This window comes from Miniopterus natalensis, chromosome 2 (assembly GCF_054644295.1).
Source record: "Miniopterus natalensis isolate mMinNat1 chromosome 2, mMinNat1.hap1, whole genome shotgun sequence".
In the NCBI taxonomy this organism is placed as follows: domain Eukaryota; kingdom Metazoa; phylum Chordata; class Mammalia; order Chiroptera; family Miniopteridae; genus Miniopterus; species Miniopterus natalensis.
This window is the reverse complement of record NC_142082.1, coordinates 15,216,441-15,234,174: the sequence shown is the minus strand read 5'-3', so window position 1 is coordinate 15,234,174 and position 17,734 is coordinate 15,216,441. Positions and strand designations below refer to the sequence as shown.

The 17,734-nt window shown below is 38.7% G+C and overlaps 1 protein-coding gene across 3 annotated transcripts in view; it reads right to left on the bottom strand.

The window, feature by feature from the left end:
* The window catches only part of RBPMS (RNA binding protein, mRNA processing factor), a 148,772-nt gene that overhangs the window by 38,199 nt on the left and 92,839 nt on the right, over positions 1–17,734 (bottom strand). For all 3 annotated transcript variants that reach the window (XM_087814149.1, XM_087814148.1, XM_087814147.1), the window contains exon 5: positions 13,736–13,886. In XM_087814149.1, the coding sequence (XP_087670275.1) occupies positions 13,736–13,886 (151 nt within the window). The remainder of the gene's footprint in view (positions 1–13,735; positions 13,887–17,734) is intronic.

The following is a 17,734-nucleotide window of genomic DNA, read 5'->3' as shown; positions in this document are numbered from 1 at the left end:
TTGAAAGTCCACTTGTATTTGAGCTAGAAGTAGGATACTGGTAATTGCTAAATTTAGCTTCTATACAAAATTACTACACTCAAAACTTAGCTCAACCTTTGAGAACAACTTGCCAGAAGTAAAATTAAATTGCTATTTTAGGAAAGGAACTTAAATGAAATAAATTTGAGAAATGTTTGTTATATAATAAAATGGCTTTTGAAATACTTTTAATGACAACGTTTATCAAACACCTCTAGATTAAATTTCTTCAAAAATATACCCACAGATAAATTAAGAGAGAAATGCTAGGAAAAATGGCATGTTTAGGTGAAATGATGGACTAAACTTGGAATGTTCAACTAGGATTTGAGCTCTGGTACTTTTTATAGCGTTAATAAATGGTCTTTAAAGGGCGCGGGAGAAGGTGCTACAAAAAAGTAGTCTCCCCGGCAAAATTAGAAATTAAGATTCTAAACCCACTGATGTTTGGTCAAATATATATTTTGAAAAATACATATGATCAGGCAATGAATTAGAAGACTTAAGTAATGATAACCAATGGCTGTATCATTATTAGCATGAGAGCATCAAAATGAGAGAAATTGGGGAATGTTGTGGAAATCACTTTTGTGTCTAACTTTCCTGCTAACTGGTCAGTTCCTTTCTTTTAATCTCTCACTTTGCCTTCTTTCTCTATTACTTTCTATCACTTCTTCTAAATGAAGATGAGCAATTACCTGGGGCTGTGGTAAAAGAAGAGAAGAAGGAAGCTAGTGTGATGTACAAGATTAAGGCAAGACTCATATTAAACTCTAGGTATTATAGTATGTGACCTTGGGGAAAACTATGATTCTTCTTAAGCCTCAGCTACCTCATCTCTGAAATATGAAAATTAAAATTTGGGTTCTCTGGTACCCGGCTTTGGACTATGTAAATTAGTAGAATCTTTGTATAGAGCTATTTGACAAATATGTAAAATGTCTTTTAAATTTCATAAAATTTCATGCTTCATTAAAGTAACGAAGACAAGTAAACAACTAAATATAAAAGGGAATAGGCAATTAACTAACAGATCTAGGTAAAGAGAATCAATGGTTGCTGACACTACCAAAGAAGAGACAACTAATCACTAACTGCCTTCAGACAGAAGTACATACTGCCCCCATCCCCAATTCTAACCTGAATTTGATCAAGCCTTTACAAATAACTACTAATTTACAGAAGATTAAAAAACAGGAACATGCTAAACACTACCACAGAGATGCAATAAAAACATCCACACTATGGGAAATTAGAGGACAAACAAATATAACGCAAGGAGAAAAAGAACGAGAAGGAACACAGAGATTAATTACTATATTATAAGAGACGTAAGAGACCAAACAAATGTAGAGATGGTACAGATGTGAATCTTGATTCAAATGGTTAAAAAATATATATGCTAAAAATCTACTTTTGGCCTGACCAGGTGTGGCTCAGCGGTTGAGCATTGACCTAGGATCCAGGAGACCGCTGTCTGATTCCAGGTCAGGGCACATGCCTGGATTGCAGGGTCGATCCCCAGTCGGGGGCATGCAGGAGGCAGCCAATCAATGACAACTCTCTCAGCTCTCTCTCTCTCTCCCTTAATCTCTCTGAAATCAATACAGATATATTTAAAACAAAAGAAAATCTACTTCTGTATTATGTTTGAAATTTTCCATAATAAAAAGTTAAAAAAAATGATAAGATCTCCATTAAAAACAATAACACGGAAAGCAAGGTAATAATCACCTTGTAAATGTAAACTCTCTTTTCTTGTCTATCCTCTTGGTTACTGATTATTCTCCTACTTACCAGAAAGCAACATGCCAAGATAGTGATATCACAATTTCTGTCTATATTAAGTGTAATGCAATTAATGGACTTCGTAAGAGCCCAGGAATCAAGAAAAGCAAAAGGTACTTCTAGAGGAACTGCATTCTAAATGGCACCCCAAATGAAGCTGTGTTTAAGCCTCGAGCTTCAAGTCCTCTTGGCGTAGCAATACCATCTGCCACGTGCCATTATGCAGTGCTTAACATATTTCAAAACACATCTCATTCCCACTATTGTTTAGTGAGGTCAAGCACAACAGGGAGTTCATCGTTATGTTACAGAGAAACCACAAGCTGTGAGGGATGCTCATATTATCAAGTGGGGGGGGGGGGGGGGGGAGAAAACAACTACTGGCTTCTCCTTCAACCAAATGACGAAGAAGTCATCCAATGAAAATTAACCATACCAATCAAGAAAGCACTGTTCTTACATAGACACACCAGTAAGGAAAATAAGAAATAGATAAATGGAAAGATATCACTGTCAGGTTAAATGGCCAATGAGAATATGAAAAGAGATTAACTTTATTAGAGAACCACTGATGCCATGCCATTTTTGCCTTCCAGACAGACAGAATCAGTTTATATATGATGAGGGGGAGAGACAAGCAAACAGACATTCTCATTCCAAAGTGCATACTAAGTCTCCATCTTTGTGCCAGGTACCACAGTGTTTGATGGAATCAATCTACTCTCTATAAACACAAGATGAAAATGGCAAGTTCGGCCTCAGACTCAAGTGTCTAGTCTTTTGGGGGGGGAAAAGTTAGTGAACCCAAACAGATCATAACGAAATGACAGATCCGTACTGTCCTGATTCTAGAAAGCCACCAAATTTTCAATAGTATTAAAGAGAGTGCAAAGAAACAACTAAATGGCTTATACAACAAAGAGAAAATGTCAAACAAACGCACCCATATCGCTGAGTGTCTTCCCATCTACACATTCCATTTCGGGGACCAAGGTCAGATGTTAAAACAAGCAGAGGAGACGTGTTCCAGGAATACTCCATCAATGGCACACTGCTACAAAGCTAACATTCCACAGTAATCTAAATATTTAACTTTCTGCCCCCTGAGCTTATTTTAAAGCATCTAGTCAATATCATTGCACACACAGTCTGTTTTATGTTTATTTTACGTGCATAATTCAAAGACACTTTTTATGAGATAAATGTCATTTCCTTCTGATGAACATTCTGGCTGTTACACGTCCCACCTTTCCATTTTTAGTTTAATCTCATTGAGGGAAATTACTGGACACATAGAACTATTTTTCATTACTCTTCTGCTCAAATATTCTTCAAATTAAGAAGAAAATAACCTATTCTTTATAACCACTAACAATCCCAGTGTTCTACTTAAGTTCCTAATTAAGGAATCTGACTAATTTTTCTTAAAATCCAATCTATTTTCTTTCTAAAATCCTTATCTTCAGCAAGGCTGTAGAAGTAGCCTTTTCTGTGGATAAAAAAGGAGCTTTGACCAGATAAACAGCTAAAGAAATTCACTACACTCCAATGACGACAGGTCCCACTGAGCACTCAGGGATGGACAAAGGTGCACTACACCAGCCCTGCACCTCTAGGCCGTGAAACCCCATCATTTCCCCAAAATGAGGAACATTCTAAAGCTCTGTCCACTGAGGTAGCCCAGGAATTTCCTTCCATCAAAAAAATGCCACCCCTTTCCTGTCTCCAGGATTCAGAAAGAGTAATGGCTGCAATACATTGAAATGCCTTTAAAATATAAAAATTCATAAGGAAAGCAAGCAGGGGAAAAAAAGCAATAAATAAACCCCACAAAATAGTGATCACTAATGTAGATAACCAAGTACCAATCCTTTACGCTCAAAACTGGCAATGAAAGGGAAAGAGTTTTGCACTGAATTTTTTTGGGGGTGAGCTAACTATACTATTTCAGGGTAAACAATTAGAATTAGGAAGATCTTCTTTTTCAACCCCTAATCAATAGAAGAAACCATGAAAATGAAGGTTTGCCTCCTTTAAAATGGAGGCATTGTGGTATTACTACCTGAATCCACAGGTCCATCTTAGCATCACCAAAAAGAACAATCCAAACATTAGTTCCTTCACAATGCGGTGTGGCACACAAAGCACACAGCACCACCTAGGATGTATTCTTGACAAAAAATGTGAGCCTGAATTTAACCAACCTTTCATATCTAATCATGCCTTTCACTTTGCAGTAAATAGAGGGGCACAGGAACATGTGAAAGGATACCCTAAAGGAAGCAAACAGAAAAACCCAGGAGGGTTTGTTCTCAGGAAGGCTGACCCTTTTTCCAACAAATCAATAGCATAAAAACGGGAGAGCTAGGGAAAAGGGAACTGCTCTAGATTAAAAGACACTTAAGAGACATTAACTAAATATATCAACCTCATAGGAACAATTCAACTGTAAAAAGACTACAGAAAAGGGGAAGAAAGGAAGAAGGGATTTAAAAAGCAAGTTGTGTTGAAATCTTGGTAACTGTTAAGACACCAGTATCTTCTGTATTGTGGCCCAAAACCAAGTTTCTTCTGTAAAGTTGCCAAGCAGACACCTGCTCCATGAGATGGGTCTTAAGATGTAGGTGATTTCAGTATCCAGGGAATGTTTTCATCAGTGTTTTGTTATGCAAACATGTCCCCCTCCTGTCAGGCAGTAATGATAAGGAGACTTTTATTTTTTATTATTATAATTTTTTAAAAAATATATCTTTATTGATTTCAGAGAGAGGAAAGGAGAGGGAGAGAGAGAGAGAGACAGAAACATCAATGATGAGAGAGTCATTGATCAAGCCCACAACCAGGGCATGTGCCCTGACCGGGAATCGAACCCCCATCGCCTGGATCCTAGGTTGACGCTGGAGCCACACCCGGCCAGGCAGGAGACTTTTAAGTAAAGGCTTTCCTCTCCATCTAAATTCAGGCTTCTGGGTGTGGGGCAGTAGGCAGGCAAAGCCACCAGAGAATCTTCTCTGCTCATCAGGAAGAGAAAAAAACAAGACAGTGTTCCACATATTCTGTGCGTCCTTTCCTCCATCTGTCTAATGAGGACAGTACTGCTTTGCATAGTTGTTATTAGGGGTCACAGAAAATGTACGTATGTTTGTGCTGGTACTTGGCACATGGTAGTGGCTCAATTAAATGACAGTTTAAAAAAAAAAATCATACTCCTATCCTACTGCCAACAACCTCAAGATCTGAAATCTACCACAACAACTTGGGCATGGGACATGAGATGCAATTGTAGCTCAGCCAACACATTTATTTCAGCCTTGAGAGACCATGGGCTAAGGATCCAGTTACACTGTGCCTGGTTCTGTTCTGTACAATCTGTGAAGTAACAAATGTATGTCGTCTTAATAACCATCCCCCCCCCAAACTGACGCTCCTTTATCAGTTTGCTTATTTCCTAAGTGCTTATCTGAGATGACTAAACAGTGTGCTGGTGAGATGTAGTCCGTGATGGAGTGAAAAATCTGAACCAGTTTCCTCCTGTTCACAGAACAAAACCTGGCACTGGTATCTATGGATTTCCTCTCTTTGGTACATTATCCCTGTCTAGTACTGTGGCCCTCTGTTCCTCTGTGCACCTTACCAGATCATGGGCTCCTTCACAGTTTTGATCTTCCTGTTGGCCAGCCCTGGGGATTTATGAAATTCTTTTCATCTTCAGCTACCAGGTCACTAGACCTTCAGGAGGTCTTTTCCCATTCTCTCTATAATTAGCAGCTTCATCATTATCTATACCTTTAATTTAGCACTTTATCTGCCTTCTATTACAGTCATTTATTTATAGGCCTGTTTCCTCTACTAAAGTGTAAACACCACAAGAGCAGAACTGTACCCTTATTCAGCTTTTTATCGCTCCCCTCCCCTCAAATGTTTGCTGATCTCAAGAGAGAAAGGAACAGGAAGTCACCATAATATCCTGTACAGAGCTGTTAATGTTTGACCAGGTTGATCTCCTTGACCTTCTGAGAGATATTTAATTAAAAGACAAAAAGACGCTCTTCAAGCCTCAGCCACTAATTAAGACTACTTTGTTCAAGTAGAGATGCTTCTTCTGGTTCCAGCTCCATCATTTCTCTAAAATCCTAGAGGCTGCACACATTGGGGAATGAAAAGGAGGATGACAGAAGACCTGTGTTTGCACTGACTGCATTACACCTCAAGCCTGAGATTTTTCACTTTTAACTCTCCAATCAGCCACCACTTCTACTAGTCTTTTCCCCAAGAAAAAGAGCCTTGATTATAGGGTAATCCATCGTTATAGATGGGCTATATACTTATTGAGCTGCAAAAGTGAGGCCTAGAGCCAGGCTGGTATGGTTCAGTGATGGCGTGTCAAGCCATGAACCTGAAGATCACAGTTGGATTCCCAGTCAGGGCACATACCCAGGCTTTGGGCTTGATCCCCAGTAGGGGGCGTGCAGGAGTCAGCAGATCAATGACTCATCACTGATGTTTCTATCTCTCCCTCTCCCTTTCTGAAATCAATAAAAACATATTTTTTAAAAATCAAAACTTTGAAGACAATTAAGAAATTCTGGTTATGCAGGTTACATCAATTAATATTTACCATATTAAAAACTAAAACAAAAAAATTAAAAATTAATTCTTTAAAAAAACAAACCCACTACATATTAAAATAAGATGTTTTTATGAAAAACAACTACATATTCCAAAACAAACAAGGAAAAACTTTAGTTGTACATTTTGGCAAACCTTAGTAATCCCCCACTTATCTGCATTTTTTCTTTCTGTGGTTTCAGCTACCCATGTCAACTGTGGTTCAAAAATATTAAATGGAAAATTCCAGAAATAAACAATTCATAAGTTTTAAATTGCATGCCATTCTGAGTACCTCACTTTGTCTCATCATGTAGGCACTGTATCATCTCACATCATCACAAGGGTGAGCACAGTAAGATATTTTGAGAGATGACATTCACATGAACTCTTATTACAGTATATTGTTAAAATTATTCTATTTTATTATTAGTTGTTAGATCTTACAATGACTAATTTATAAATTAAACTTCATTATAGGTCTATATATGGTTCAGTACTATCTGTGGTTTCAGATATCCACTTGAGGTCTTGAAATATATCCCCCATGAATAAGGGGGCTACTGTATCTGGTTTAACAGAAGACCAGATTCTCATATCTACTTCTAATTCAGTCTATTGCAATGTATTGTGTTGGTTGCAGTACATGGGAAGGGAAAAAAAGGCCTCATCGAGATACGTAGCTTGTGAAGGAAGGAGTATTTTACTATCTTTTATAAGTAATTGTGGTTATTTCCTTTTTATGTTACACCAAAAGACTTGTTGCAGTGTGGAATCTGAAACCTTATCAATGAACTTTTTATACTGTCACATTCAACTCCATTTTATACTTTAAAATGGATCTTTTACCCTTGCATGATTTTATAACATAATGCACCGATCATTTGGAAAATATTGGTTCACTGAATTATGTTGATCTTCCAAATGTCGACTCATTTTTTATTCAATAAAAAATTATTAATAAACACCAATAGTATCAGAAAAGTTTGTAAGTGTTGGAAAGTTGTGAAAGCATAGCTTTTAAGAAATCTAATTTTTGCTTTAAAGCTCAAATTTTATTACTGGAATAAATACTGTTGTTTTTCTGGACATGCCATGCTCATTTAAATTTCTGAGAAAACATCTGCCAAATATACAAGTTTGAGTAACCAGTCTATCAGTTTTTCTTTAAGTAAAAATGGCATTCATGAAGAAAGCAGCTAGTTCAGCTCACAATTTAACTGCAGAGCACTTGATGTGTACTATGCTCCCATTTTGTCAAAAAATAATAAAATGACTTGTATTCAGGAAGTGAGATGAAATTAAATTACTAATTTTTACTTATTCTTCAACAAAATTCTTAGGTGAATCTGGGTTTTGTAAAAACACTGTGAGGAATACAGTACTACCAGCACAGTTTGGTGCCAGTCCTGACATGTATATGGTGCCAGTAGTTGTGCCTACCATTGCACATTGAGAAAAACAAGCTGTGCTCATAAAAATAGTTTAGACCTTTTCGACTCCCTGAAAGGGTCTTGGAGAAGAACCAGGGCCTGGCAAATACTCTGAGAACTGCTGTACAAGAAAAAGCACCTCTTTATTTGAGGAAGTAAGAAATGCCTTCCTTTTAATGAGCAGGTGAGGAGAGTACATGACCTTAAAAGAATTAGGAACATGGTTTCTTCTGGATTGTCCCAGTCACTTAACTCCCTTTATTCTTTCATTTCTCCACAGAGGTAATGAATAATTCGAGTTTACAAAACACTAAAGTTGGGACAGTAATTTGCATTACAAAAGAATTCTGTGATTTGACTTTATGAGTTCTTAAGGGATTTATTTATAGCTGGTCAATGATTAGATAAACAAGAAAGTCAAAGCAAAATGTTAATAGCCATTGCTAATCAAAGACATGGAATCATAATGTAAATAAAGTGGATCAGATTAGCTGATCTACATGGTGCTGCAATAATTTACCTCCCACATCAAACAAGATATGTCTACATGAAAACCATCCTTACCAAATCCACTGTTTAGTATCACTTTAATATTATTGTTAAATTTAATTATTAAAGATTATTACAATTATACACATTAAGCAAAAACTAGGAATGTGTGCAGGTTTGAAGACAGAGTGAAGGCAGGTCTGTAAACACTGATGTGGCTCAGTAAATGTTTGATCCTTCTTTTTAAAAGGAAAACAGTATTTTTGCTTTGTCAGAGTGGGACATATATGGAAATAAGCATTAGTGTAGGCCTCCAGTTTTTAAAATAATATTTTGCTGTCCTTATTGACTAGTTTTGTTTCATGTTTTTATTTATTTCTCACAATATCCAGGGCCTAAGCCCCTGACAGATACCCTCATACATATCGTGAATGGCAGGTGCATGTGCGTCCTGACTCTTGACTGTAGGCTTTTCTCGGTGATGTGACAATGGGGTCCACAAAAGCCTGGTTGTGTTAGGGGAAGGGGGGGGTGGCGGTGGTGGTCAGCAACTGCTCACTGGGTTACTCAATCATCATGAAGTCTGTATACACAGAATGAAAATCACTGGCATGTTTCTTTGAACATCACTTTTGGTAGCTTCAAACTGGCCCACAAGAACAGAATCCCTAGACAGTCCCACTATGGAGCTGCCTCAGAGGGAATGGGCATGAGTCAAGTACATATAATCCTGCAAGCTCAGCCTCCATCCTTTGATGTGCTCATCTCCTTTACTCTCAGCAGCCAGCTGCCTCCTCCAGTCTCCTCCCTGCGCCTCTCCTTTACTATTGCCCAAGGCCTCTGACTTGCCCAGAGTGTCCCCGTTACCATCTTTCTCCAGAACTTCCTTTTCACACTTTGGGCTCCCCTCTCATCCAGGGTCAGTAGTGGATAAATGGGAAATTCCAGTGGTGTGGCAGGAAAACTAGGAAGTGGCCTGATGAGTCACTAAACTGTTATGTGCTTACAAGGTTTTTAAGAGTATCCATTTAATAGAGTGTGCTTTTGCTTTTTGAGGGGGGAGGAATGCAATGGAGGGGGAGAAGAGTGAGTAGGAAGGACAACTTTTTAAAATTCCTTGCTTAGTCTTAATGGATCAGGGACCACCCTAATGGCCTCATTTTCATTTAATCACCCCTTTAAAGACCTACCTCCAAATATGGTTACATTTGGAGCTACTGGAGGTTGGTACTTCATCATATGAATTTTGGTGGAACACAATTCAACCCTTAACACTTGATGACTGTGTCATCTCAGGCAAGTTACTGAACCTTCCTAGGTCTCAGTTTATATCAACGTAAAATAGTGCTATTGAGAATCAAATGAGAGAATGAATGTAAAATGTTTAGCAGAGTGTCTGGCACAGAGTATCATCATTATACAGATGAGAAAAACAAAACTCAGAGCCATGGTGACTTGCCCTGTTTTCATCTCTAAAGTGGAGTTTCTACACTACACAATACTACTTTTCTGTACAGTCAATTGTATAATTTAGAAGAATTTCACATAACGTATGTTTCCTACATCTCTTATTTTCTGCTTTCTTCTCGTATTTTTCTTACTTTATTACATACAAGAGAGTGCAAGAAATGGAAGTGTAAATTAATAAAAATTTAAGTTAGGGAAATGTACTACTTTCCTGGGATTGTATGTGAATTTTATTAATCCTTTCTCCTAATTTGCAAAGACAACTGGCTATAGTCACAGGGTTATGATATCTCATAAAATCAATACCTATTTTTAATTACTAAGAAATATAAGTAACTCAGTGCTTTTTAAAAAAATTAAGATCACCCTGGCCGCCTGGTCGGTGGGCTCAGCATTTGAGCATCAACCTATGATCTAGAAGATTGCAATTCTATTCCCATTAGGGCACATGCCCAGGTTGCCGGCTTGATCCCCAGTAGGGAGCGTGCAGGAGGCAGTCGATCAATGACTCATCATTGATGTTTCTCTCTCTCTTTCACTCTCTGAAATCAATAAAACATATTTGGGGGGAAAAAAAAAAAGACAGCCCTGGCTAAGTGGCTCAGTTGGCTGGAGTATCAGTCTGTACACCAAAAGGTTGCGGGTTCGATTCCAGGTCAGGATACATACCTAGGTTTCAAGTTTGATTGCCCTGTCAGGATGCATATGGGAGGCAACAAATCGATGTTTTTTCTTTCCCTCTCCCTCTCTTCCCCACTCTCTAAAACCAACAAACATATCCTCAGGTGAGGATTAAAAACAACTAAGATTGTACTTTAGCCCAGCCAGTGTGGCTCAGTTGATTGAGCGTTGTCCCATGCACTGAAAGGTCACTGGTGTGATTCCCGATCAGGGGCATATGCCAGGTTGAGGGTTTGAGACACAGTCAGGGTGTGGTCGGGAGGCAACAGATCAATGTTTCTCTTTCACATCGTTGCTTCTCTCTCCCTGTCCTTTCCTCTCTCTAAAATCAATAAAAACATATTTTAAAAAGATTGTACTTTACATTTGCCTAGTACTCTACATATATTACACCCATCAACACAATCATACAGTATTTTATTGAGCTCTATAATCATGAGAAGGTACTATTCCCATTTTATAGTTGAGGGAAAAGGAGCACAGCAAGGTTAAATGTTTTTCTTTAAGGTCACAAAGCTTGACAATAACTGGCAGAGTCAGAGCTCTCACTGACATCATCAAGTCTAAGGCCAAGGATCTCCACTGAGGCCACCATCTCTACCTTGGAAAGTTGCAATACTGGATTTCTCGATCTTCATGCTTACCACAAATAGAGCAGGCACTCAGCAAATGCGGTATGAGTTGGTGCAAGCTACACTAAGCTGCAAGTTATCTTCTACAGCCTTTGTACAGGCCAAGTTTCCTGACAACACTGACCATCATCAGACCCTTGAACTGACAGCTCTTTTAAGGCAACAACCACAGTCCCCTTCTTCCCCAGTGTCTAGCATACTGGGTGCTCATTTAAGTTCAACAGATATTTGAGAAATGAGAATTCAAGTAAATATTTGTTGTATAACTGAATTATAGCAGATTCTTCCTTTAGTGATAACAATGGGTACTTTGCAGCCACCATCATAAAAAAATCAACAAAAAGCATTTATTTAAAAACTCTTCCTCAGGGCCTACAACACAGAAGCCACCAGAGTTTTTCTAACCCTCAAAGTCTCTGATTCCGAGGCAGTTACTCCTGATAAGTGATTAAACCGACTACCCTGAGCACCAATTATGCACATAGTGCAATTGGATTCACCAGTTCAGAACCACTAGTCTGCCTTATGCTTCCAGAAAAGCAACAATTCTGCATATGTGACAGGGAAGTTCACAATTCCAGAGGGAATTTTAATAGATGACAAGGTCGATCTGAGTCACAGTGGAACTGCTATTTGTCAAGGCCTCTATGTCATAAAAAGGAGCTATATTAATAGATATCACGCTAACTTTTATTTTCTCAAGAATACATGTTTGGATATCTTTTTTTAACTTCAAGTTTGTTTTGCCATGAGCAGCAAGGCAAGTTTTGAGCCCGCCATGGAAACTATCTGACTACTTCTGAGCTGTCCTGTACATGGGGAATGGAGGTAGGTAGAGTGGGCCAGAGCAGTATCTAAATGTGGTTAAGCTCTCCTATAACTTCAGGGACTTGTGAATGTTTGGTCTGTTCATCTCCCTTGCTTCTATGTACCCTGCTGTGAACCAGCTCTCACATTCTGGCTACCTATTTCACAGAGCTGCTGTAGCAGATTTAGAAAACACTTTGACCTCCCAGATAAAGCATTCCATAAGGAACTGAAAGGGTCAAGTATGGCCAGCATTCCACTTCCAGTCTGAATTAATCTTTTCAAAGCATTCTGAGATCTCAGGCAGGCAAATTCTCTAGAAAAGTAAAGAGTTGCTCTAGGTTATCTTTTCTAAATCAAGGTCTTCTACAAATACTTTTGTCTGATGCCTTTTAAGAGAGAGAAAACTTCAGGAAAAAAAAAGAAGAGGCATATAAATGGAATTATTCTGTAAATAGCTAAATTAAAATTTTTACTTTACCCACTCATCACTGTAACATATTTATTAATAATATGCAACATACAAAGTATTGAGCTAAATGCTGTGAGGATACAGAATTATGTAAGAAATGTCCATACATCCTCCCTTAGTGCCCCTGCACCTAAAAATTAAACTTTCATTTAGATTTCCTTCCCAAATAAACACAGATTTCAAGTTTCCCTAGGACATGGGAGAACAAATTTTTTCTCTCTATTATTACTTTGTAGAAAATTGTAGAACACACTGGGGGAGAAACTCTTTTATCTGTTGTTTTCCACCAACAAGCAGCAGCTTTCTCTAGAGTGACTGAGCTACAGAATGACTGCAACTTCCACAATGACCTGATTAAATCTGACAGGCACATGACGGGAGCAAGAAAGGAACCCATGTGACCTTCAATTTCAATAAGTTGAAACATATTGTCAGAGAGAACAGGAAGATGATGAAGATCATGTGGTTTGGAAAGAAGATGAAGAATGATAGTACAGAAATATTCCAAATAACAGCAAGTCACTTGGGATTCCTGGATGCCCTGCCATATTCAATCACATATGGCTGCGAAATGAAAGGAAAAGTTAAGGCCCATCTCATGCTTCACTTCTGCTGGTAACTGTGCTTAAGAACATTAAGACAACCTTTTCAAGCTTTTCAATCAAACACAGAAATTGTAGCCTGGACGTTTAAGCAAATAAGCCATGAAGGGCGCTAAAAGACTTGGTTAACAATTAGTCAGTGTCCTTACCCAATTAATTTCAAACAGAAAGCTCCAGATTTCCTTAAATCTTTCCCGGTATCACTTTGCTGGAACTGATTGTTCCAATATATAAATGCTTTGTGTGTTTACTTTTCCCCCCGAGATTTATGGCTAAACTCTTCTCAAAAATAGAATAAACTTCTTAACGTCTGCGTCTTTCACTTTTAACGTTGTATTTTCCCAAAGCCACAGAACTAATGTTCTTCAGGAAATGAAGTAGAGTGAATTCTGAGAACCAGCTCTCTTGTCCAAGGATGGGGAAATAAAAAAGGGCTTTCACTCTAAGGCAAAGAGGGCACACTCAGGATAAAGTCAAGACCACTAAGGAAATCTACAACACATCAAATGAAATTTTGTAGTTATAGTTCTATTCGAGCTGAACCATCTTTTGACACAGCCAATCACAAACAAGACAGCTATATTTGGGAGTTCAGACAGCAAGAACTGGCAGCCTCCCCATAGAAATAACTGGGAAGGGACATTCAGCCAGCTGTGTCCAGTGGTGTATAGCACATGAACAAGTCTTAGTGATCCTTTTTTTTTTTCCTTAAAAATGAAAAGTAGATCCACTTACATGGCTCTCTGGCAATGAACTGAGGTACAGTGTTGGGCAGAGGAGTACTGGGGTTTGGAGTCCCTACTAGTTTGTTCTTGGCCATCTTCGTGTTTGCCTTAGCAAACTCTAGTCGTAGTGTTTGCGGAATTTCAGGATCGAAGCGGATGCCCTTTAGAAATAAAGAACAAATGGAAGATGTTTTCATTTCCTTAGAGTCAAACCAGAATAGTGACAAAATAAACACACCAGTAAATCTTGGCCTATCTGAAAAAGAAAAAAAGCAAGAACTCTCATTCTTACTACTTGCACAGAATACAAAAACCAGTAACACAACATGTCCAGAAAGCTGGGAAGATTTAGTTTACTTCATTTTTAGTTACATGGGTTTTCAACTTTTCTTCATGGGTTTTCTTCTTGGAGAAAAACTTTCAAATTCAAGTTTTAAACTTAGACCAGCAAATTACGAGCATAGTTAAAAACTTTAATTAATGGTTACCAGTTAAAGTAAAAGGGTTCATGTAAAGCCCTGTACAACACTAGAAAGTCTAACTTCTGAAATCTAAAATGGCCCATGCTTGACCAGTGTTCTGACACTGACTTAATGTAATTCTTCAATGCCTCAGTTTTCATCAGCTACCCGGGGGTGGGAATTCCCATCCCTGTCTAGCTGGAGAACTTTCATAACAGTGATATATGTACTCTGAGTTACTAAGAAGGCAGGAACTAAACAGTTTTAAGATTTTAATATAACAAGTATCATTTAATTCCAGTTATATTATAAATTTATATAAAACCTAAATATCTTGATGTGGTTAAGTTCTGATCTTGATTATACTTGGCTTATTAGCTACACAGAGAAACAACAGATATAGGCCAGAGAGAAGATAGTCATTTCAAGTATCCTGACCCTATTATTGCAGTTTATCTAAAACAGAAACATTCAATGAAATAATTCACAAACACTATAAAATACAAGATTTAGGGCAAGATAAGCAAGTGTATTCTGAAACCATCCCACCATTCAAGAATGCCTCCATGACAAATCATCTCATAACAACATGGATTCTGAACCCAAGCCATAGCATCAAAAATGTATCCCAGTATAGTGTATAAATGTGCATCCAAATTAGATTTGGGTCCCAGGCTCTGGAAAAGAAGTGAAGTTCTGAAAACGACTATCCTAAAGAACACGTAGGCCTGTGGGCCCCAAAGCCCCCTCTCTTCTTCTTCTTGCTCAGCTTGAAGAAACTCAAGAGCAATTTCCACAGGAAATTAGTAAGAATCTCTGACTGCCGATCAGGATGAACAACTGAACATCACACACTTAGCTCCAAAGATGGAGGAAGAGCTTGTGACTGGATGGTAACAGCAGTAGGCAAAATAAGGTGGGGGTGGGGAGGAAAGACAGGTCCTCTGAGAGGTACAACAAAAGCCACAGAGCCCTGACCCATAGATGTCCTGGAGTGAGTATAATTTCTTATTGAGCCTGATTTAAGATTCTCAGAAGAAACCAACTGAAGGTGGCAAACAGGCAGGGGTGGGGTGGGTAGGAAGAAAGGGACTCTACTTGTACAGCCCTAACCAACAACAAAAAGTGAAAAGGAGGTGCCAATTATATGAAACAGAAAAGGAAATTCTTTAACTGGTCTCAATTTTTGTTTTAATTTGGGAAACCTTAGTATTTATCTTGCCAAAAATTTATATAAGGAAAAAGAACAAAGCAGAATTCTGAAGTAGTGTTTGTTTCCATCTGCTCCACTTAAGAGCATTTTACTCATCAAAGCTAATTATCACAACAGAATAAATATTTCTAAATATGGACCCGAAGAGCTGTCGTCTTTGCTAGAAGCAACCCCAGTCCCTGTGGGTCATTTAAAAATACGCTGTGCTCCCAGCTGGCGTGGCTCAGCAGGTAAGCATTGACCTATGATCCAGGTGATCAAGGTTTGATTCCAGGTCAGGGCACATGCCCAGGCTGTGGGCTTGATCCCCAGGAGGGGGCGTGCAGGAAGCAGTGATCAGTGACGACTCTCTCATCATTGTTTTTCTCTCTCTCTCATGCACCTTTCCTCTCTCTAAAATCAATAAAGATAAATAAATAAATAAATAAATAAATAAATAAATAAATAAATAAATAAATAAAGGTACGCTGTGATAGGATGTGCATATTCACACCATACACCCTAAGCCACACATGGTAACAACCTGCCATCAAGTTGAGGGTGTCCTCACCAGCACTAAACTCCATCAACCTTTTTGTGAAGAAGCAACTCTCCTAAACCTGAGCCCACATCAACCTGAGCACTGCGGCCCTGGCACTGTAACATGAGAACATCCTGGGAGCTGTCAGTTGTCCACCTGAGCTTCCAGCCTCAGGTGATGAGGCTGCACATCGGAATTCCATGTCTCAGCTTTTTCACTGCTGTCTCAGTCAACTGAGGCGCCACACATATGCTTGCCTCTGACACAACCTGGGTTGGTGGCTCAGGTCCTAAAATACGTTGAAGAGAGTCTCCCCAACTCCCCATCCCCCTCTTTATACCCCTCCTCCACATGAGAGAAAATACCACCACCGTCATGTTCCAAATCAAAGTTCCAGATCCTTATTAAAAAAACTAAGAAGTTAAAATGACCTAATTTGTTTGGCAGCTTATTCAGAGGCTGGAGGCTTAGAATACAAGCCACATTCCTCTAACATCTTTAGCAGCAGTACCATATTTGGTAATCAATATCCTGCTCAGCTCAGTTTCTATCCATAGGGATTAGCCAAGCCCAAAACATTTTAAATGCTCAAAGATGATGAAGAGGAGGCAAAGGGGGGTGGGGTAGGGAGAACAAGGAAGTGAAGAGGAAGAAAAGAAAAAGATGAAAAAGAGATCAATAATGAGAGGGAGACATGAAAAAATACCTTGTGCTTTTAATTAAAACCTAATAAGATTATTTTCTAGCCACAGTGATTTTACATTAAATGCTGTCAGGATAAGATGACTGCCAAGTCAAAGGAAATCTGTGCCTTTCAAATCAACTTTTTACTCTCTTGCACAGAATTCACCAAAACCTTTCTTATAATGAACTGAAACTTCTCCGTTTGTCAATGTGGTCTTATTTACATGGTGAGCAGAAACAAGTTTCTGGATATCAGTATTTCTGGACATCAATTTGAGAATAGTTACTTAGAAACAACCCAACATGACTGGCAAAAGAGACAGCCAACAGTCTCTTCTAGATGGCCTAAAACATTGTGGCCAAAGCAACACAGGTGCACTATGATCTTCAAAGGCTGAACTCCCTCCCCAGGGCCAACTCTGAGAGCTATAAAGACACTTGACAAATATGGTATTCTAAGTAGCCTAGTATATTTAAGAGTACACAAGAGCAGTTTCAAATCCATATACTTATGTATTATGGACTGAATGTGTCCTCCCAAAATTCATATGTTGAAACCCAATGTGATCCTATTTGGAGGTGGGGCCTTTGGGAGGTAATTAATTAGGTTCGGATGAGGTCATGGGGGTGGGGCCCCTGTGATAGGATTAGTATCCTTATAAGAAGAAACACCAGGGATCTCTTCTACCAAGAACACATGCCAAGGAAAGGCCATGTGAACATGTAGTGAGAAGGCAGCTGTCTGCAAGCCAGGAAGAGGGCCCTTGTCAGATACTGAATCTGTTGGCAACTTGATCTTGGATTTTCTAGCCTAAGAACTAAGAAAATTAAATGTCGTTTAAGTCATCCAGTACATGGTATTTCTTTACAGCAGCTGGAACTGACTGAGACACCATGTTAACACAGTTTCCTTTTTTGGGCCATAGTTCCTAAAATACCACAGAGTATTCTTTCTGAAACTTCTGTGGTTCCACAAAGGTAAATTTCCTCCTTTCTCCACCAACCCCATGCCCAACCACATCTTTGGCAGGTGACTCGACCAACAAGAACAGTTTTATTTAACAACTTCTGCAATGCCTGGTATATGTGATCACTAGAAGGACTAATAATTCAATCTTTTCCTTTTTTTAA